At 56.8% G+C, this 21,801-nt stretch overlaps 2 protein-coding genes across 4 annotated transcripts; both read left to right on the forward strand.

Annotated features, from left to right (window-relative positions):
- Positions 1-4,734: 4,734 nt before the first annotated feature.
- On the forward strand, positions 4,735-12,771 carry DDR2 (discoidin domain receptor tyrosine kinase 2). The gene is given in 20 exon segments (XM_066324876.1): positions 4,735-4,850; positions 6,602-6,704; positions 6,825-7,056; positions 7,140-7,287; positions 7,426-7,531; positions 7,907-8,090; positions 8,162-8,405; positions 8,522-8,584; positions 8,710-8,840; positions 9,352-9,562; positions 10,040-10,263; positions 10,381-10,511; positions 10,872-10,936; positions 10,939-10,978; positions 10,980-11,063; positions 11,193-11,421; positions 11,956-12,105; positions 12,536-12,560; positions 12,563-12,619; positions 12,622-12,771. Coding segments are annotated over 20 exon segments (2,583 nt in total). The 5' UTR covers positions 4,735-4,744; the 3' UTR covers positions 12,672-12,771.
- A 2,303-nt stretch (positions 12,772-15,074) lies between these two features.
- Positions 15,075-21,506, forward strand: HSD17B7 (hydroxysteroid 17-beta dehydrogenase 7). Of its 3 annotated transcripts, XM_066324877.1 has the most exons (9): positions 15,077-15,236; positions 15,363-15,566; positions 15,671-15,763; positions 16,625-16,739; positions 17,204-17,398; positions 18,314-18,418; positions 19,436-19,492; positions 20,023-20,121; positions 20,538-21,506. In XM_066324877.1, the coding sequence occupies exons 1-9, from the start codon at positions 15,202-15,204 to the stop codon at positions 20,631-20,633; spliced, it is 999 nt and encodes a 332-aa protein (XP_066180974.1). In that variant the 5' UTR covers positions 15,077-15,201; the 3' UTR covers positions 20,634-21,506. The 3 variants fall into 3 exon arrangements, with proteins under 3 accessions (XP_066180977.1, XP_066180975.1, XP_066180974.1); XM_066324878.1 differs by lacking the exon at positions 19,436-19,492 and having other exon boundaries at positions 15,076-15,236; XM_066324880.1 differs by lacking the exons at positions 16,625-16,739; positions 19,436-19,492; positions 20,023-20,121; positions 20,538-21,506 and having other exon boundaries at positions 15,075-15,236; positions 18,314-18,352.
- Positions 21,507-21,801: the final 295 nt, after the last annotated feature.

A 21,801-nucleotide genomic window follows, 5' to 3' on the forward strand; every position in this document is an offset into this window, starting at 1 on the left:
CTGCCAAGTTATTTGAGCAGCAATTCACAGCAGCAGGAGGGGAGTGGAGCAGAGCTGGCTGGTATTTGTGCCAGTGTGCATGTAGGGCGTCCTGTGCTCCCTGCCAGCTGATCTGGGGCAGCACATGGGGCACTGCTTGGACCTGCTCCCTGCCAGCCCAGAGGAAGCTGTGCCCTGCCTCTGTCATCCTGGGCAGTGCTGGCTCAGTTGGTGCTGCAGCCCCTCTCTGGTGGCAGTGATGAGGGTCACCAGTGTCTGCTGGGGGCAGGGGGTGGCTTCCCCTGCCTGTGATTTGGCTGGTTTGTCTGGAGACTTCAGGCTGGCAAAGAGGTTGGTTTGGGAGCAAGGCTACAGCCCCTGGGGCTTTGGGGTGCCCAGTCAGACAGGAAAGCCTTTTAGGGAGTTGCTGGCCTGCTGCCAGTGTTTGCTACTTCCTTCCCATAATGTGAGTGTAGAATTCAACACAGCCAAAACAGTCTTAAAAATTTTTTTTTAAAAAAAAAGTTCTTTAATTGTGGTTCTTGCTGTTGCACAAAACTTGATGTGAGCCCATTATTAGTAGTATTACTAGTGTTATTATTTTCTCCCTGCCTCATTGCAGAGCCGGTGGCTGCTGTGCCAGGCTAGTGCCTGGAAATGATGTCAAGCCACCAGCTGTGCATGGAGCTCGTGGGAGCACTGAGCCCGTGCCCTGAGGCAAGTTGGCTCTCCGGCTGCTGTCCTGGCCATGTGTGCCCGTGCAGAAGCCCCAAATCCTTCCCCCAGGGGCTGGAGAGGGGTAGTCCATGTGGGACCCTCTGGACCAGCTCTGGGGTTTTGTAGAGTATCCCCATCACCGGCATTTTCGGGGTGTCTTATGCGGGCCCACAGTGCAGGAGCAGGGTCCTGGACACGTGTGCCGTGCCACAGCCACGGGGCAAGCACTGGAAAGTCAAACGTTGCCTATTGCTTTAAGTTCCCTTATTGGCCACGAGACCTTTTTTATTTTTTTTTTCTTTTGCGCTATGAATGGGTTTTGCTGTAAATTATAGCTTTGCGCACATTCCCTCGGGCCGAGGAAAACAGCCTCTGCCAAAAAGCCAGCCCGGATCGCTGACTGGCTCCCCCTCTCTGCTCCCTAATTGAAACCAAATGTGCAAGATGTAGGATTGTGGGACTTCTGGCCGGCTCCCAGGAATCCACAGAATGCAAGTGAGCTCCCAGAGGCATCTTGCATCAGCCCGGGGAAGTTCGCTCCTCACCTGGCTCCCCCGGCCCGGGCGAGGGGCGAGGAGCCCACGGGCCCGTGGACTGCGGTGAGTCGCTGTCGGCCGCTGGGGCCGTGTGTGGGCCTGGCGGGCTGGGATCGGGGGCTGCGGGTCAGGAGTGCTCCGCGCCGGAGCCCGTGCCGAGGGGCCGGGGCTGGGGCTGCCTGGCCAGGGCCTGTCCTCGCTCGGGGAGCTGACAATGGAGCCCTTTCCCCCAGGTGAACCCCCGGTGCCGGCGTTTCCCCCTGTGCCGGGACGGCGTTTCCTCAGCTCCTCCTAGGTGCCTGTTGGCAGTGCTGGTCAGCCAGAGAGGCCCTGCTGTCCCCAGGGTCCCCCAGCCAGGCACCAGGTCACGCTGGGGAGAGAAGTCCAAGGCCACCGCTCTGGTGCTCGTGAGCATCGTGCCCCGGCGCCGGGAGCCCACCCGTGGCTGGCAGCCGAGCGTGGCGTCGGGGCGATGCTGCAGAGCCCTGCTGGCGGCGGGCCGAGGCCGTGGCGTGGAGCGTGGAGCAGGACTGGGAGCTTTTGGCCGCCGGGGAGCACTGGCTGGACGCAGCACCCCCAGGACGGTGTCCCCGGGCCCCCAGCCCTGCTCCCGGCAGGTCTGGCCAGGGCAGCCGGAGCCATGGGGACGTGCTGGGGGCTCCCCGCGCCCCGGGCGGCCACGATGTCCTGGCCTCAGCCAGCCCGTGGCTGGGGAGGTGCTTGCTGCTGCAGAAAATGGGGCTGCATCCAGCACAGAAGAAGTCTAAAATGGCAATTTTGGAAGGGAGGAGGACTACATGTCCCGGCATGCTGCACTGTGTCCCGCCAAGGCTGCCGGTGGTGCGGCATGCTGGGGGCTGTAGTGCCAGCTGAGGCAGGGATCCTGAACCCCCTTATCCAAACACCCTTGGGCCAGGGTCAAAGCGAGCCTGTCATCACTCAGGGGCATTCTCTGAGCGTGGCTTTGATGTGTGACACCCAGCAGGACGGCAGCCTCTGCCCCCGACTGAGGACAGGGGCTCTGCAACAGGAGCCCTAGAAGTCCTGGCAGACTCGTGTCCAGGATCTGGTGTGCACAAGTGGTGCACGTTGCTGCCATCCAGGCCCCTCCCAATGGATGATGCTCCTCCAGCGCCAGCAAAGGTGGCAGTGCCCACCTGGGAAGTGAGCTGGGGACCTCACCCAGCTGGGGACCTCACCTGGAATGGGCTGACGGCAAGAGGGACCATGGTTCAGGTGGGGTTTGTCTCTTAACAAACGTGGATTTAGTTTTTCCCCCAGTTATTTCCCTTGGTTATTTCAGTAGAAAAAGGAAGGAGGGAAATAAGAAGGGAAAACAACAAAAAAGCAGCAGCCAAGAGAAACTCAAAGCCTGGGCGATGCCAGGGAGGAGCTCCAAAAACTCTGCACTAAAACTTTCCAGTGATTGAAAATTTTCAGCAAACATTTTCGGTCAAAATGTTGCAAAGCCATCCCTTTTGCAGGGCTGGTGGAACAAAACTGATTTCCAGCTGGGCTGCCAGTACTGCCTGTGTGTTTGACCATGTGTCCCTTAGGCCTCAGCGTCATGGCCTGAGTCACTGTCCCCCGCACTGTCCCCCAGCCTCACACCCCTGAGGAACAATGAGCACTTCCCTGTCGCTGTATGGGGATGATTTCCCTATGCTAGGCTAAATGTAAATGCATTCTCTGCAGGAGATTACAGCATCTGGTATCCTGATGCTTAAAGAGTTTACTCAGCCTGAAAGAATAGTGAGGAAAAATATCCCTGGATATTTTTTGGAATGCAGAAGGAAATTAAGATTTTAATGTTGGGGCAACCAGCCATCATCAAATGCAGGAGCCTCCTGTGAGTGCCTCTCGGAAATGCAGCTGAAATTCCAAGTTGCAGCTGAATTAGCTGCAACCAGCTACAGTTTCCCAGCTGGGAATAGGGGAACAAAAAGCAATCACATATGTGCTTTTCAAAAAAACAAAACTAAACAAAACCAAACAAGAGAAGAAAATTAGGGAAAAAGAGGGTGTGTGTGAAATGATCCCAAGTACAGGTGTTTACTGGTGCCCTCTGCAGACCTTGTGGTGTTTGGCAGTCCCCCAGGAATCCAGCAGGGGTCTGTGAGGTGCAGAGAGCTTCTAGCAGAGTGCAGGTCCTGGGGTTTTGCTCTCCCCTTGGGTGCTGGTGTGGCCACAGCAAGCCCCAGTCTTGCTCCTGCCATGCCAAACCCCAGCTGTGGCAGCGACCAGGGCCATATCCAGCACCTCCCAGCTGGCTTTGTGGGATGTGGGCAGCTGTGTTTAGCCTTTCTTTTGGTGGTGGGGACAAGGCCGTGGGGTGAGGCAGGGGGCACAAATGACCATTCACCTACAGTGTCAGTAGCGTTGGGCTGGTTCAAGGGTGTGCCAGCCAAGAGACATCCCTGGTGCAGTGGGTTTGACTCGGATTTACCCCAGCAGCCAGGCCCAAATTGGCCAGGAGCTGTGGTCCCTTTAACCCCCAGGTCAGTAGGGTGCTCTCTCAAAGGTGAATGTGCATTTAAACTATATTAAAACAGCCTTTTTTAATAGAAAGAGAACTAATTGCATCTGGTGCTGGTGTGAAGTGTCCTCTTGGCAGATAAGGGAAGCTCAGGGAGCCTGGGGCAGGGCTGGTGGTGCCTAGGAGTGTCTCTGGTGCTTCTCCCGACATGGTGCCAAACCCCACGGTGGTCACCCAGAAGTGTGTGGGCACAGTGGGAGCTGCTCGGGCTCTGGGGGTTCCTGGCACCTGAGGGCTGGCCAGAGCCAAGGCCGTGGCTGTGGCGACAGCCCTGACACAAGGGCAGGCACGTCCTGAGGATGTCCCCTTGTCCTCTCTGAGGAGAAGCCCCAGCAGCACCAGTCCTTTTTCTCTCCTTGCTGTGTGGCCCAAGCCCCGTTCCGAGGACCCCCAGGTTCCCTCCAGCCCCATCCCATGCTCTCCTCGAGGCAGAGGGTGCAAACTGGCTCCCACACCCTCTGCCACACCTTTGTGTGTCCCACACTTCCGTGGGATACACTCTGCCATAGGGAGCTATCACAGTAAATACCTTGTAAATCTCGGGTGATTATCTGCTCTCCTCTCTCCCGAGCCAGCAGGCAGGAAACCACTCTGGCACCCTGCTATTATTGTCGTATGTGATGGGGTTGTGCAACTTCTCGCTTTCAAAGGCAGCCAAGGTTGGGCGGCCAAGCCAGAGCCTTTGTGCCCAGCGGTGGAGGCGGCCACCGCTGGCCCTGGCTGAGCCCAGGGAGCTTCCCGCGGGTCCTGTGGCCATTCCGTGTGGATGTGGCACACCATGGCTCCCAGGGGTGTTGACCGGGACCCCTGTGACCACCACCACAGATCTGAGGCTTGGGGCTCTGTTCCTCCTCCGACGCTGAGGTGGGGGTCTCCCGCAGGAGAAGTGCTCCCGTCCTCAGCTGGCTGCCCCAAGCAGGGCTGGTGTCTGCCCCCTCCTCAGCTGCCCTGGTTCTGTCTCCATAGGACTGCTGACATGTTGGCCAGCCCCAGACCAGCCCTGCTGCCACTGCTGCTGCTGCCACTGCTGCCACTGCTGCTGCTGCACGTCCCACATGCTGTCAGAGCCCAGGTCAACCCCGGTAAGTCAGACAGGGACCACATGGCTGCAGGTGCCATAATTTCATTTCTCCTGCCAGATGGCCAAGTTTGGACTCACACTGTCTCCATCATCTCTGGGACTTCCTCAGCTCTGGGAGCAGTATGTGATGGCCCCCTAAGCCTGCACCTGCCTGGTCACTCTGCTGTCCTGCACCTCTCTTGGGCACCTGCAGTGACCCACAGAGTCCCCTCTGCATGCCACGAGTGCTGTCCTGCCCCTGGCAGGGTGCTGGACATGGCCAGAGCCCTGGGCTCTGAGTGGGGCCCTTGCCCCTGGGGGCTCACTGAGTCTAGAGGCTGCCAGGTGCCATGCTGTTGTTTTCTCTACTGGGCTGTGCCTTCTCTGGCAGTTTTGCAGCAAACCAAGGCTGGCTTTGGTGAAGTGGCTTGACCGGGTGCCTGGCTTCTGCTTGGAAACCAAGACACTGCACCAGCCGGCGCACAAGTGTGTTTAGATGGCTGTTCCTGCAGGGCTCAGCCCCATCCTGTGCTGCAGGGATGGACAGAGCCTAGGGTTTTCCCAGGGAGTCCCTTTAACAAGCCCCTTCAAAGGCTTCTTCCATCTGTGGGAGGAGTTAGCTGGGTCTTCCCTGGAGGTTGCATGGTGCTTACTTAGAGACAATCTTGTTTCTCCTGCAGACATCTATTGCTGGCAGAATTGGATTTGCCTGGCCAGGATTGTTATTACCAAGACAAAGAAACAGGGCTGGCTCCATGTTTGGCTAGAATTAAATGTGAATTCAGTGGGAGCTGTGCTCTGCAGAGCATCACAACTGGGGTAGCAAGAGACAAGAAGAGATGCTCCCACTGTGCCAGTGCTCATCATGAAAATGTGCTCATCCCTCTGCCTGATGTAGGGTCTGGTCCCTGTGTGTGGTGTTCCGGGCATGGTGGCACAATGGGACGTGGGTTCTTTGTGGGTGCAGTGCCAGGTGAGCCAGGGACTGTGGGGTAGGAGGTGGTTCAGGCACAGTGTCCTGCCCAAACCTTGCCACCTAGGTGCGGGTGTTTGCTCGGGGTGGTGTGTGGCAGGAGCGTGGTGGGCTGGAGCCAGCAGCCAGACTGTAAACATGGCCAAACAAGCCGCCCTTTCAGCAGTGCTCTTGGCAGCCAGGCGTGAAAAAATAACTCCCGTGAAGCAGCGAGGATGTGGAGTGAGGGAGTCGGCTGCCACTTGGGGGTGCCACCTGCCACCCTGGGTACTTTTCCACTCGCAGCCAGGCCGGGAGCAGGGCTGGTGATGGAGCTGAGGGGTCAGCAGGGAGGACGAGTGCCTGTCTTGGTCACTTGTTCCCCCGGGCAGGGACGGGAGTGGCGGGGCAGCACGGCACAGTTGCTGCGGTGAGGTTTCTTGCCAAGTGGCCTCTGGAGTGAGCGCTCTGGAGCATGGGGACAGCGTGCCATTCACAGGTTCTCCACTGCAGCCAAGATCCTTACCAGCAAGGCTGAGGAGATCCTGGGGACAGGGCCCAGTGTGCCTGTCAGCCCTTGGAGCCACCTCCCCTTCTTCCCACTTCACTTGGAGCTGGGCTGGCATCTGCTTCTGGCCAGGGGCTTCACTCACTTGGGAAGTTGCCTGCTTTGGCAGGACTGTCCCCTCCTTGCTTCATCCCGTCTCTGTATGCCAGAGGGATGGAGAGTGCTGCCCTGGGGCACAGTAGATGTGCCCTAGCCCAGGCCATTTCCTTGGAGGGATTCCCTCCTGCTCAGTGCCCTGCCGGTGTCATTGCAGCGGTGTGTCGATATCCCTTGGGAATGTCAGGTGGGCACATCCCTGATGAGGACATCTCTGCCTCCAGCCACTGGTCTGATTCCACAGCCGCCAAGTACGGACGGTGAGTGTGGGCACCCTCCTGCAATAGCCACAGCAGGATCAGGGCTGGCATGGAGGGAGAAGGAGGACATGGGGCTGGCCTCAGCCACCTGGAAACAGCTCCTCCACTCCGGGCTTGCAGGCTGGACTCGGAGGGTGGCGATGGAGCCTGGTGCCCCAAGACCCCAGTGGATCCAAACGACCTGAAGGAGTTCCTGCAGATTGACCTGCATGCCTTGCACTTCATCACGCTGGTGGGCACCCAGGGGCGCCACGCCAAGGGCCATGGCAATGAGTTTTCCCCCATGTATAAAATCAACTACAGCCGAGATGGCACCCGCTGGATGTCTTGGAGGAACCGGCATGGGAAGCAGGTGAGGAGGTGGGAGGGGGCTGCATTGGACGGTGGGTGAGGAGGCTCCTCCTGCCCATTCCCACCGTGCTTCTCTCTCTCCAGGTGCTGGATGGAAACACCAACACCTATGACATTGTCCTCAAGGACCTGGAGCCACCCCTCATTGCCCGCTTTGTTCGCTTCCTCCCTGTCACTGACCACTCCATGAACGTCTGCCTGCGCGTGGAGCTGTACGGCTGTGTCTGGCTGGGTGGGTGGTGTTGTCCTGTGCTTGTCCCCGTGTCCTCAGTGCCCATCCTGGCGTGCTGGCCATCTTGCTGGGGGCTGTCTGTCCTGCAGCACCCAGGATCGGCAGGGTGTCCATGCACTCACCCTTCCCTCCCCGCAGATGGGCTGGTGTCCTACAATGCACCCGTCGGGCAGCAGCTCATCCTTCCTGGGGGCACCATCATCTACCTGAATGACTCAGTGTACGATGGGGCCTTTGGGTACAGGTGAGGAATGGGTGCCATGCTGGGCAGCAGGCGAGGGGGATGTTTCTTCCCTGCATTGTCAGGCTGATGTCAGGCTCGTCCTCAGCAGAGCAAATGCTTGTGGTGTCCTTGAGGTGGGGGACAAGGAAAGCCTGGGAAGACTGCACATCATTAGGGGGACAGGGTGATGGGGGAAGCAGCCAAAGCCCTTCTCTTGGATTTGCACTATCTGCACTGCATGTTCAGCACCCCACAGCCTTTTCCAGAGAGAACATCAGGAACAAAATCCCCTCCTGAGTGTCCTGGGGCCCATGAGGAGCTGCCAGGGGGTGCTGGGTGGTGCAGGTTAGTGGGACTGGTGAGAGTCACGCTCCTTCTATCCCCTTGCACTGCCAGCATGACAGAGGGCCTGGGCCAGCTGACGGATGGGGTGTCGGGGCTGGATGACTTCACGCAGACCCACGAGTACCACGTCTGGCCGGGCTACGACTATGTGGGCTGGCGCAATGAGAGCACAGCTGGTGGCTACGTGGAGATCACCTTCGAGTTTGACCGCATCAGGAACTTCACCGCTATGAAGGTCCACACCCCACCCCACCCTGTCACCCTCCCCACGCCCCTCGGTGGCCGTACTGACAGGCTCCCCCACAGGTCCACTGCAACAACATGTTCGCCAAAGGTGTGAAGATCTTCAAGGAGGTGCAGTGCTACTTCCGTGCCGATGCCAGCGAGTGGGAGCCCAGTGCTGTCTCCTCGGTGCTGGTGCTGGATGATGTGAACCCCAGCGCCCGTTTTGTCACTGTGCCCCTGCTCCACCGCATGGCCAGTGCCATCAAATGCCAGTACTACTTCGCTGACACCTGGATGATGTTCAGTGAGATCACCTTCCAGTCAGGTACCGTTGCCACCAGCTCTGTGGCGACCAGGCTCTCCGGGGTGGGAGGCTCAAGGAGACAGTGGGGCTGTGGGGCATCCACACCCCTACCCTGATGTTCTCTTTTCCCTGGCCAGATGCAGCCATGTACAACAACTCCGTGCCCCCCGCTGAGGCCCCCGTGGTCCCCACCACTTACGGTAAGCATGGGAAGCACGTCGCCCTTTGCTGGGTGGGGGCTGTGCCCAGTCCCACAGAGGAAAGGGGCAGGGGGTCTCCCTATGCCCCACTGTGACCAGCCTTCACTGTCCCCTTCTCCGGCTAGACCCCACGCTCAAGGTAGATGACAGCAACACACGCATCTTGATCGGGTGCCTGGTGGCCATCATCTTCATCCTGGTGGCCATCATTGTCATCATACTGTGGCGGCAGTTCTGGCAGAAGATGCTGGAGAAGGTGGGCAAGCGTGGTGTGGCTGGTGAGGTGCTCTGTGGCAGTGGGCTCATTCTGGGCAGGTTCTTCTGGGAGCTCAGCACGGAGAAAACAGACTCCATGCAAGGGCTGATGCTCCCTTCCCTTCCTCAGAAAGTCTGCGCTTGTCACCCATCTCCCAAGCAAGGGCACTTAGCTGAGCAGGGTGGTGGCTTTGGGACTTGCCTGTTTGTCCATCCCTCTGTCCTGAAGCTGACCTGGGAACAGGAACCCTCCCTGGGTGTGGAGGGTTCTCACCACAGCTACCACCTAACCAAGGTCGCTCATAGAACTGATGAAGCCATACCCTTCTCCATAGAAGCAGACAAGAGAAGGGGGGAACATGAGGACTAACCCAGGCAGGTGTTGCAACCCAGGGGCAAGGCACTAGAGAGGAGGTTTGGGCACATCCCTGGTACCATGGAAAACAAGACACCCCATCCTGCCCATGCTGTGGGGAACCCCACCTCTCTCCTCCCTTGCCCCGCTGTCACAGGCATCACGGAGGATGCTGGATGATGAAATGACCGTCAGCCTCTCCCTGCCCAGCGAATCCAGCATGTTCAACCACAACCACTCCTCCTCCTCCAGCGAGCAGGAGTCCAGCTCCACCTATGACCGCATCTTCCCCCTGGGACCCGACTATCAGGAACCCTCCCGCCTGATCCGCAAGCTGCCCGAGTTCACCTCAGGGGAGGAGGACACAGGTGAGGACCAGGACACCCTGTGTCCTCACAGCCATCTACCATGCACTGAGCCTGCTGCAGCCCCCTCTCCCCAGCCCCAGCCTTTGGTCACTCTCCAAACATTTTGTCACAGAGGGGAGAGGTCACACAAGCACCCGTGCGTCCCACATGAAGGTCACACAAAGCCTGTGACTGAAAGCCATCACTCATGTCTGCTGCCGACTAAGCTGTGTCCCACTGTTATCCTTGGGATGCTCTGGCACCTCTTCCTCAATGACCTGGAGCTCAGGCACTGATCTCTGCTCATCTGGTGCTCAGGGCTTGGTTGATGTGTTTGCCATTGGTGGGGAAGGGGTGGCGCAGCCCGCGGGAAGGCGGCCCTGTGGGACAGTGCGGGGGCTCTGGGGCAGGCAGGGACACAGTGTGAGCAGCCTCCAGGGACTAGAGGGTGCAGGGCAGGACACCCATGGCAGGGCTGGCCCCGCTGTGTCCATCCAGGCTGCAGTGGCCCCGCGAAGCCGTCCCAGGCCAGCGTCCCCGAGGGTGTCCCGCACTACGCAGAGGCCGACATTGTGAACCTGCAGGGTGTGACAGGTGGCAACACCTACTCAGTGCCAGCCCTCACCATGGACCTGCTCTCCGGCAAGGACGTGGCCGTCGAGGAGTTCCCCAGGAAGCTGCTGACCTTCAAGGAGAAGCTGGGGGAAGGCCAGTTTGGGGAGGTGAGCAGGAACTGGGCTGGCTCTGAGCAGGGCCCAGGCAAAGCTCTTCCCAGCTTGCAGGGGCTATGGAAGGCTGTCACAGAGGTACAGAGGTAATGACTGCCTCTTCTCCTGTAGGTTCACCTCTGTGAAGTGGAGGGGATGGAGAAGTTCACAGGGAAGGACTTTGCCCTGGAGGGCTTGGATGGCAGCTTTGACCACCCTGTGCTGGTGGCTGTGAAGATGCTGCGGGCAGATCCAACAGAAGGCCAGGTAGGTGCTGAGGGGGGGCACACACCCCAGCACTACCCCATGCAGAGTCTCACCAGGAGAGATGGGATGCTTACAAAACATCCCGTCTCCATCAGCTGTATGCTCAGTGCAGCTGCAAGGACCACACACCTGAGCTCTCGGGATGCGGGGCTGTCACATGTCAGGATTCTTGGTCCTAACCAGCTCCCCATGCGAGTCGTACCTGCTGAGACCACCCTGGAGCTCATCTTCTCCAGTCCCAGGAAGGGGCCCACAGGCCCCTCAGGAGCTTGGGCGGGTGGGTGGCACTCTTGACCAGTCTGTGCTCACCTCCGTGCCTCTGGGTCTGTCTATCCGATCCGTGTGGTTTCTGTTCCGGAAAGGAATGATTTTCTGAAGGAAATCAAGATCATGTCACGGCTGAAGGATCCCAACATCATCCGCTGCTGGTGTGCATCACAGATGACCCTCTGTGCATGATCACAGTACATGGAGAATGGGGACCTCAACCAGTTCCTGTCCCGCCAGCAGGCAGGCAGCCCTGCTGCTGGCCACGCACCCACCGTCAGGTAGGGCTGCCTGGGATGGCAAGGGCAGGCTGCACTGCCTGCTCCTGGGACAGCCTGCCTGGAGCCTTGCACCTTCTGGCTGCTGTCTTTCCTTCCTTCTGCTCATTCGTCCTGTTGTGCCCCTGACAGTGACCTGCGGTTCATGGCCACCCAGATCGCCTCAGGCATGAAGTACCTCTCGTCCCTCAACTTTGTGCACCGAGACCTGGCCACACGCAACTGCCTGGTGGGGAAGCACTACACCATCAAGATCGCTGACTTTGGGATGAGCAGGAACCTCTACAGCGGGGACTACTACCGCATCCAGGGCCGGGCGGTGCTCCCCATCCGCTGGATGTCCTGGGAGAGCATCCTGCTGGTACACAGGGCCTGAGCTCCTCTGATGGACACTGATACGGCTCTGGGGATGCTCACTGCCCTGTTTCCTTGGGTTGGGGGGTGCAGGAGGGATGGCGAGGTCTCTGCTCACTGCAGCCCAGATTTGGGGCGAAGGCTGCGGAAAGAGGAAGCGGTGGCAGCTTTTTGAGGCAGGCTGGGGGGATTATGGTGATTTTTGATGTCTCAGTGCAGGACATCCTTTAAGCGGGATGCTTGGCATTTTATCCTGGCCGTGGTCAGACCTGGAAGAGGGAGCAATGTTAGTTTTTACCTTTGCAGGGAGCTGGGTCTCTGGCAAGCCCCAGCTCTCAGAGCAGTCACTGCCAGCCAGAGCTGGAGCTCACCAGGTTCTGGCCCCAGGCAGAAAGCAGGTCTGTGGGGCCCAGCACCTCTCTGGGCCCAGATCTGGATTATGAAGCATCTAGAATAAGGTTTTGATCCCTGAGCACCTACAGCTTCTGGAGAAGGCTGGGGTAAAGCCCGTACCTGACCCTGCTCTGCTCCCTCTGGCCAGGGCAAGTTCACAACAGCCAGTGACGTGTGGGCATTCGGAGTGACGCTGTGGGAGACCTTCACGCTCTGCCGGGAGCAGCCCTACTCCCAGATGTCTGATGAGCAGGTCATCGAAAACACCGGCGAGTTCTTCCGGGACCAGGGCCGGCAGGTAGGGACAGGACAGGACAGGATGGGACAAGAGGGCCAGTGGTGCCCCTGGGACACCAGGGGCCTAGGGAGAGACTTTAAGGTGACCAGACATAGAGCTTGGCTGAGGCAGCTATGGGACAGAACTCCCCCAGGAAGCAATCCTATTGAAGAGTCCATCGTGGCAAACTCTGCACTTTACACAACCCAAGGCACTGCTTGCTCACTGACCGCACTGCAGCTTTTAGGGTCTGGGGAACAGAGGCAGTGTCCCCAGCTGCCTCACTGTGCCATCTGGGGGTCACCTTTCCCCTGGGCATATGGCAGCAGAGCCCCCACTCCAGGCCATGGAGAGATGGGGCACCCTGGGAAACGGGGCTCTCCAGGAGCAGTTTGCACCTTGGTTTCTGTGGCAGTAATTCTCTTTACCATTTTTGCCTTTTGTTTTGCAGACCTACCTTCCCCAGCCCGTGCTATGCCTGACTCAGTCTATAAGCTAATGCTAAGCGGCTGGAGACGGGACACTAAAGATCGTCCCTCTTCCAGGACATCCATCACCTTCTCCAGGACTCAGCCAGTGAAGAATGACCCTTGGCTTCCACCTGTCCTGGTCCCCATCCTTCCCTGTCCCCCAGAGGAGCCCCGTATGCAACCGAAGCCACTTCACTCAGACTTAGCCATAAACCCCGAGCAGCTGCTCGTGTTCTCATTGTGCAGTGAGGCCTCAGAGGAGACCCCCAAGGACAGCAAAGCCCCACAGTGTGGGGACAGCTCAGACCTCCACTTCCTCGCAGGCCTGAGCTTGGGTGAGGGTTATTTATTGATGCAGTGTGGTTCCTGGTGACAAGGACTGGGACAGAGCAGCTTCTCTTCCCTGGCTGGAGGGGGACAAACTTCAGCTGGACTTTCTCTGTGAGGAAGCGCAGCCCATGGTGCAGGTGCAGGCGCCAGGGAAGGGATGTGTGCGGGTGTGTGCTCGCTGGAGACTGGCAGCCACCACCTGCTGCTGCAGGAGGAGCTGGGAGCCTGCCACCAGGTCTCAGTGGGCTGTGCAATCATGGGGTGAAATCAAAGACTCCACGGACATTTGGGGCTTTGGACATGCACATTGAGAGGCAGGAAGCGCCCTCCCCGGCTGGACAGCCCCAGCTGCACAGGGAGAAGACTGGGGCACTCCCGGCACCTCAGTCAGCTGCTGGAGTGTGCAGCCAGGGGAGCAGCGGGCATCCTGTGCTGAGGAGACCTTCCCTCAACCGACCACAGTCACTCCAGGGCAGCTCAGCTGCCCACAAAATGCATTTTGGATGTCCCATGGTGATGCATGGCAGCTGGCAGCAGGATCCTATCACCTTTTACTTCTGTGGGGAAATCTCCCCATCCTCCTCCCCTGGGGTTAACCCACATCTTCATCTGCCAGGAGACTAATGCATGTAGCAGAATTTATTTGGCAGCTGCCTGATGCCCATGCCTGCAACAACCCCACAGGCGTGGAGCAGGGCACTGCAGCTCTCCCAGGCTCTCAGCCTGGGATCACAGTTCAGCTGAACCACCTGAGCTGGGTTCTGCCACCCGCAGCACCCCACAGCATTCTGGCACCAGTCCATCCTCCCGGACCTGACAGCCTCCTGAGCAAACTGGGCAGGTGCCAAAGCCATGTGCCCTGGCAGGTTACCCACCAAACCCCAAACACGGCCCCTCCTGCAGCTGGACAGGAGGAATTGTGGACTTGGAGGGTCCATGGACCCCTCCACACTTTTGTACGCATTAGTTCAGCACCACCGGGCGCACGTGGCACAGTTTCCAGTATCCCATGGCTAAGGCATGTGTATATTCAGTAGATGCACCTATGTGTAGGGGCAAACCCGCTGAAGAGACACTCGGTACATGAATCTGGCTGCATGGTTTCCTTGTGGCGCTTCTGCAGGCAGCTTAGCTCGCCTGCCCCGCAGGCACTCCAGGGCTGGGGGGCTCTGGAGCTGCACTGTGTGCCTGGGATGAGGTGTGGGAACACAGGTAACAGCCTGAGAGCTGGAGCAAGGATGATCAAGGGACCAGCTGGCTGACCCACACTAGCTGTCCAGCGGGTGGAAGGGGGGATGCTCTGAGGCTCAGCATCCGTGTCAGGGTATGTCCAGCAGCAGGACCGGGGCAGGAGAGGGGAGGGCAGGGATGGTGGGCTGTGCCCCGCAGAGAGGCTGGCTGGTCTCCAGCGTGGTCCTCCTGGCTGCCACAGAGGATGCCTCCACAGAGGATGTCTCATCCCCGCTGAGCGCGTCGAAGACGAGGACGGGCTTTGTTCATGTCACGGAATTGGTGCCCCCATGCCCGTCCCTTCGGATGCCCTCTCCGTGCTCAGGGTGCCTTGTGGCCCATCCCAGCCGTGCCTCAGCAGGCGGGGGGCACTGGGGCAGGTGTGGCACACGTGCAGCTGCCGGTGCCCGGCCACCCTGCACGATCTGCATGGCCCCGCATTCAGTAACACGCTGTGGGCTCCGGTGTGTCCACCCTCTGCTCCAGCTGGGACCCGTCAGGAGCAGGGCTACCCCGGAGGGCCCTGAGCGCTCAGACCGCCCCGCCTCGGCGGCACCGGGCAACTGCGACCTGCCACAGCGCTTCTGCTGGGCTACAAAGTGTCCCTCGGGGGCAAAGGAGGGCAGGGCTGAGCAGAACGGCGGTGCGGGGCAAAACGGGCGGGAAGGGGAAGGGGAAAGGGGAAGGGGAAGGGGAAAGGGGAAGGGAAGGGGAAGGGGAAGGGGAAGGGGAAGGGGAAGGGGAAGGGGAAGGGGAGAGGAAGGGGAAGGGGAAGGGGAAGGGGAAGGGGAGACATCCGGCGCTTTCCGCGAGGGGGCGGGCCTTGTGCAGAAAGGGCGTGACCAAACACGGGGTGGGCGTGACCACCACAATGTGGGCGTGACCTCTACCCCGGGCCGTGCCCATCGGGGGCGTGGTCATGGGCGAGTCCCGGAGGCTCCTCCCCCCGCCCTCGGCTCACCATCACGCCACCGGCAGCGCGAGCCCCGCCCCTCTACCGTGCTCCGATTGGCTGAGGGGCGGAGCGGGGCGGGGCCGGGCGCGCGCAGCGCTTATAGCGGCGGGGGGCGGCGGGCGCGGGGCAGCGATGGAGCGTGTGGTGCTGGTGACCGGTGCGAGCGGGTGAGCGCTGGGGCCGGGTACCGCGGCCGGGGGGAGAGGCGAGGCCTGGCCTGGCCTGGCCTGGCCTGGCCTGGCCTGGCTTGGCCTGGCCTGGGCAAAGCTCTCTTTGACACCGTCCCGTTGCAGCGGCGTGGGGCTGGCCTTGTGCCAGCGGCTGCTGGAGGAGGATGGCCGCATCCACCTGTGCATCGCCTGCCGCAACGAGCAGAAGAGCGAAGCCACGCGGGACCTCCTCCTGACCACCTACCCCGCCGCCCAGGTGTCCACCGTGGAGGTGGACCTGGGTAACCTGGCCTCCGTCCTGCGGGCCGCCCGTGAGCTCCGCTGCAGGTATGGGATCTGCTCCCCATCAGACACCCCCTGCCCGCGCTCCACCGCACCGGCCGCCCCTGACCGCCCCTCCAACCCCGACCCCTGTGCTCTTCTCCACGCAGGTTTCAGCGCCTGGACTTTGTCTACCTCAACGCCGGGATCATGCCCAACCCGCATGTGAACTTCAAGGCTCTCTGGCATGGTCTCCTCACCGGGTAGGAGATGTTGCTGGGGGTTCCAGCCCCCCAGCTGTGCGAAGCACAGGGTGCTGGCGTCGTCAGGATGCGTCCTTGGGTCTACTGCTGAAGGGCCTATCTCCCTCCCTAGTGTGAGATAGAGCACATCCCTGTGGGATACCCTCTCTGACCTGGGGTGGGTTTGGTGGCTTAGTGTCATGCTGGGGTGGTCCAAGGTACCCAGTGCCACTTCTGATCCCAGGTGTGGGATCTGAGCCCCACTTGGGTGCATGGGGAGGGCAAGAGTTCACCCAAAGCCTGTAGCCTCCTCCACTGCATGAGAGATGTTGCTGTGTTGCAGTCTGGGTCTCCTTACTGTTGTTGTGATGCCAGTGTAGGTTTTTGTAGCTGTGGGTTACAGTATTTTGTGAAGCTCATGGCATTGGTATGAGCATCGTGGTTTGATAGGCAGCATCGGGAAGCTGGCTGAGGAGCACAGTGGCTTGTGTTGAGTCTACCAGAACTGTTGGGGTATTGAGCACTGGTGCTAGACTGGTTTTCTTGCCTGTATTAGGTATGGCCTGAGGGCTTGATTCCAATGCTGGAGCTTGATTAAGTCATCTGAGCATGAAATGAGGGAAAGAGATGTTTTTAATGTACTTTACTATGGGACTGGGAAGGAGTGGACAAGTCTTCTCTGGTCTAGTCAGTATTGAGGCACCTGCAAATAAAGGACCTGGGTTACTCTGTGGACCTTTCCCATCTATTTTTTTCATATTGTGCTTGAGAGGGAAACTGTGTGGAGCCTGTGAGGGGGGGATGCTGCTGAAGGAGTGAAGTGGGGGAATGATGGATTCCTCCTGGCAGTGTTCCTCACTAACTCCTGTTCTTGGCTTGCAGGAAGGTGCTCCACATGCTTACTACTGCAGAAGGCATCATGACCCAGACAGACAGGCTGAATGGAGATGGGCTTCAGGAGGTGTTTGCTACCAACCTCTTTGGGCACTTTATGCTGGTGAGGCTTCGTATGAAGATTGAAGCTTCAGTCTGATGTTTGATGTGGGTAGGGATCGGTCTGGGCAGTACAGATCTCACAGGTTCAGATGCTGATGGAGGCTGCAGCCTGACAGATAAAGAATGACAGGGCAAAGGCCTTGACATTTCTTTAAATAGCTATAAATGGTGAGGTTTTTTGCAAGAGTTAATATAATTTTGAGGTTACTCTAGTGAGCCAGATAGAGGTCGATCATATGTAGTTCTCCATCCAGGATAAATACTAAGGCTTGGCTGTATTAAATTCTGAGGTGCTCAGCTGAGCTGTCCAGCAGCATGACAGCTGCTTGTACAAGTGTCGGCTTTTGGCTAGTCTAGGAAAAGCTGGCTGAGAAAGCTGAAAGAAGCTCACAGCCTTAGGTGCTGTAGTTATACTCTAAGACTAGGAAAGCAGTGTGTTAAATAAGTTAACAATTCTTTTTCCAGGTTCGTCAACTTCAGTCTCTGCTCTGCGGTAATGAGAAGCCCTCACGACTCATCTGGACCTCCTCCAGCAATGCCAGGGAGTCTGCCTTCAGCCTCTCTGATTATCAGCATGCCAGGGGGCAGGAATCATACAGTTCCTCCAAATATGCTACTGACCTGACAAGTGTGGTTCTCAACAGGAAATTTAATGGCCAGGTGATGATGGGGTTTGTGTTGCTGCTGAAACCTAATGAGCTGCTACTGTTTGTAATTATCATGACATTGTTGTTACCTGGTTGCATTCATTCACTCATAGCAATCTAGTGTATTCCTTAACGCACCTTAGGTAAGAACTTAGAACTTACCTAAGGTCCCTGGGTAAGAACTAAACATGGCTGAGGTTGAACTGGTGGTGTAGGGGCTGGAGAATGTGCCAGAGAGAATCCCAGAAAAGTTTCTCAAAGCGGGAGATTTTGGGAGTGGTTCTCACCTTGCAGGCTTTTCTCTTCAGATCAGAATTGATGTTAAAGAGCAAAGAGCCTCTGCTTTTTTCAGGTGTCCCTGTCTATCAGCACAGGGCTGCTCTGGCGGTGCTGCCTGCAAGCACTGGAGCTGCAGGCACTGCTGGTGGCTCTGTGCTGCTGCTCAGGTTTGTCACAGTGAGCTGTATTAGCAACCTGCCTTCTGTATCCTGGGGGAATTGATGGAATTTGTTTGCAACTGGAGCCCTGCTCCAGCAGTAGTGGTTGTGCTCTTCTCAAATGCTTCTGGGGAAAATGGTTTAGTCTCAAATGGCTGAGCTCTTACATCTTAAAGAAGAGGTAGCCTTTGGTCTGAGTGGGCTGTAATTTGTGGGATATCTGCTGTGGCTGCTGAGCTGCATGGAGATTGCACCAGAAGGCTGCATTTTCTACCCTGGGGGTTTGTAATGGGCATGGATTTAACACAAACATTTCAATTTGGACCTCTTAAAAATCACTACATCTAATTGCTCTCTTCTCTGGTATTTAGTGGAGTATTATTGTCTGATGTCTGTACACACCCTCTCTTGCTGAGGAGTACTGGGAGGGAAGGAGCATGACCCATTCTTTTAATTGTGGTATAATTGCACACTTTGTTTCTTCTCTGCAGGGTCTGTATTCCAGTGTTGTTTGTCCTGGGCTTGTCATGTCCAACATGACCTACAGAATTCTGCCTGTTTTTCTGTGGAAGTTGCTAATGCCCATCATGTGGTTGGTGAGTGGATGTCCTGGCGGTTTTGGGCTGTGACACACATCACTGCAAGTGACATACAGCACAGTTCTGGCTCCTTGCTGCCTGTGTTGGTATAGATTTCTTCATTCTGTAGGGCTGGGCAGACTGGACCCTCTGCAAAGCTTCTCATCCTGGGGCCCCAGTTTCCAGGCTGAGTTTGGAGATTTGGTGCTGGACACTGTGCAGAGGGGCAGGGTTTAGCCCTTCACTGTTTGTCAAGGCTCTTCTTGGAAGGTTTGCCAGTTCTGCTTGGGCTTGTGAAACACCATTAGCTTGCTGGCAGCAGAGCTTGGGATGTGGCCCCCAACTTGGCCCTTTGCTTTGAGATTCTCTTCATTTCTAGAACAGCCTGTTTTTCAGTGTTCTTTCCGTTCCTCTAGAAGGCAGTAGGTTTTTTTTCTTTCCAACCCTATGGAAAGCAAAGGCTCCTGCTCTCTATTACCTCTCCCCCTGCTTCCCAAAAAGTTTCCTTGCCTTTCTTCTTCTGGCCTTCAGTTTTCTAGGTTCACTGCAGTTCTGTCCCTGAAGGCTGCCTGCTCTGAGCCTTGATGTTCTTGCTGCAGGAGTGGCCTTTCCTCTTAAGCTGCCCCAGTTGCAGCAGCTGATCCTGATGGATCACATTTCTCCTGGCAGCGAAGGCAATGCTTTCTCAGTTGTCCTCAAAGTTGCCAGTCCTGCAGATCCCCTCTGCCTCCTGCCATTCCTGCCCTTGAGACCTTTCCAGAAGAGGCATCTGCAAGGTGTGTGTGGCCTGTTGCTCCTGCCTTGGGGTGAGCTCTGCATGGGAGTGTGGAGTGACACTTGCTGACCTGCTGGAAGGCTCCACAACACAGTTTGCGGTGATAAGGGGATTCTTTATTTAATGTGAAGTGTTACCTATTGCCCAGTTTGAGAAGCATTTGTACCTCTGGTAGATTATTTGGAGTGTTTGGGCTGCTCAGGGCTTACCAATAAACCTGGGGCCACAGTACAGATCCTGCCATGTCCTTTTCCCCTCAGATCCGGTTTTTTGCCAAAACTTATACTCTGACACCCTATAATGGAGCAGAAGCTCACGTAAGTAGCTCACAGCTTGTATTTAATATTCTGTCCTTCTGGGTAGCTCTTCTGGGGTCTTATGGCTTAAGCAAAGAGCCTCTCAGCAAGGCTGGCGGGTGAGTGCTGTATCTGACCCCCAAATACCACAGCAGCGAGTGTGGGGGGCTACCTGTCCCCAGGACTGGTCTGCCACATGGTGCTTTATGACCTTCATCCAGTACCCATAAAATGAATCATTTTGGGAAACATCCTGACTAAGGGAGAATGACGTGCAGCACAGGGGATGGAGGTGGGTGACGGGGGGCACGGCGTGTGGGAGCAAGTTTAGCCATGCTGAACTGCTTCAGCATAAACCTGCGTTACTCTTTGCTCGGGTAGGTCACATCTGAGGGGAGCCAGCTCAGAACCTGACATATCACATCTTCCCCTTCTCGGTGGGAGCACCTGTGGTGTCTTCCGCTGTGTTTGCTGGCAGTCAGGCCTTTGCCCACAAGCTTGGCTGGGGCACTGTGTGCTGGACTTGTACATCTTTGTGCTGTTCTTCCCAGATGTGGCTGTTCAAACAGAAGCCAGAGTACCTGGATTCTCTTGTCAAATACCACAGCTGTACTTCTGGACTGGGGAGATGCTATGTGGAGCCTCGAAAGGTAAATGGAGAGGGAGCTTCCTGCTGTGGGGGACTTGGCTGCCAGTCTGTCATCTGCTTTGCATGGGAGGGTTGGTGCCAAGGATGTTCTGTGTCTGGAGTAGAAGGAAGATGCTTGTTGAATGCTAAGTAGCAGGAAGGTATGTGGGATTATCTGCAGTACTTCTTAGGGTAACTCCTGGCTTAGGCTGGAGTCTGGAAGGTAATGGAAGTGGTGATCAGAACAGGCTAAATTTGTAATGGTGCTTCCCCAGAATATGTTCTGGCTTATGCCCTGGTGACCGATATCTTTAGCTGGCTGTTTCTGAAGGCAGAAGCTCTGGCAATGCACCCTGCTGATCCCCAGAGCTGCCTTTGGTGTCTCCACTCGCCTCCACCAAGGTGATGGTCTCACAGTGCTGTTTCCTTGTCTTCCAGATGGATGTGGATGAAGACACTGCTGAGAAGTTTTATCAGAAGCTGTTGGAACTGGAGGAGCAGTCTCTCGAGAAATACCGTGATCTCTTAGATTAAGTAAAGCCAGTCTCAGTGGGGTGAGAGAGTCTTGTATCAGTAACATGGGATTTCTTCCTTCTGGTGCTACCTGTGCTGTCAGCTGTTCTGCAGGCACACAGCTTCAGACACAATCTTCCTTCTCTACAGAAGGTGAACAGTTCCTGAAAATGGAAGTGTGAAAACTGAAGAGAAATACATAGACCTTTTGCTATAGGATTTTTCTTTTGGCATAAAACTGGAGACCTCAAGTAGGCAGAGTCTGTCTTAACACAGTTGCAAAGCAGTGTCTTGCAAAGGCATGACTGAACTGTGTGTGGTTCAGGAACAGCCTCAAAACCTGTGGTTTCAAGTCTGGCTCAGTGCAGTAAAGGCAGCAGTCTGGGGTACTGCCCTGCATCTTGGCTCTGCTGGTGTTTGTCGATGGCTCAAACATCACCTGTGGCTGATCCTGACGTACTTGAAGGCTCACCTTCAGCAGAACTGCCCTTACACTTGATCACCAAAGCTGGGGCTGGCTGTACAGACCTGCTCAACAAGACCAAACCTTACTGGCAGGCATGGTCTGCACAGCAGCTGAAACCAAGCTGAAGAGCTGGCCTGAGAAGCACACGCCTGCCTCAACTGTGAGAACAAATGCCTTGTTGTCCCCTGGGTACAGGCACTTGAGGGTTTTAACTATGACTGGCTTGAAAGGATGATGTTAACCTGGACTCAGGGCCAGTCTGCTCTATTTAGAGCAAGAGTGAGAGGTTACCATGTTTTATCTATTGAACTCTTTTTATATAAATCTACTGTACCAACCATTCTTCCTGTTGCTTATCTTGGGACCTTTACTAAGTATCTGCCACCAAGTAACTTCAAGTGCTGTAATGAATAAATGACTGAAACTGACTTATCCTTCATGCAGTGGTGTTTTTACTCCAATATCCATCTACTTCTGACTTGAAGGGCTGGAAGGAAATTTGTTGCCTTGTGCTGTAAACCTGTGCATACCTGGGAAGTTGTGGAGTCTCTCTTCTCTGCCACAGAAGAGCTGTTAACCACCTTTTTGGCTTACTTCTTTAGTTAAGGAAAGACATGAGTGATTTCGGAAGACTTCAGTGTGGGTTTGTGTGCTGGGCACCTGTGGGACATCTGCGACTACTTCCCAGCCTTAGGCTCTTAGGAGATGTCTCTGGTGCTTGCT

This window comes from Sylvia atricapilla, chromosome 9 (assembly GCF_009819655.1).
Source record: "Sylvia atricapilla isolate bSylAtr1 chromosome 9, bSylAtr1.pri, whole genome shotgun sequence".
Lineage (NCBI taxonomy): Eukaryota > Metazoa > Chordata > Aves > Passeriformes > Sylviidae > Sylvia > Sylvia atricapilla.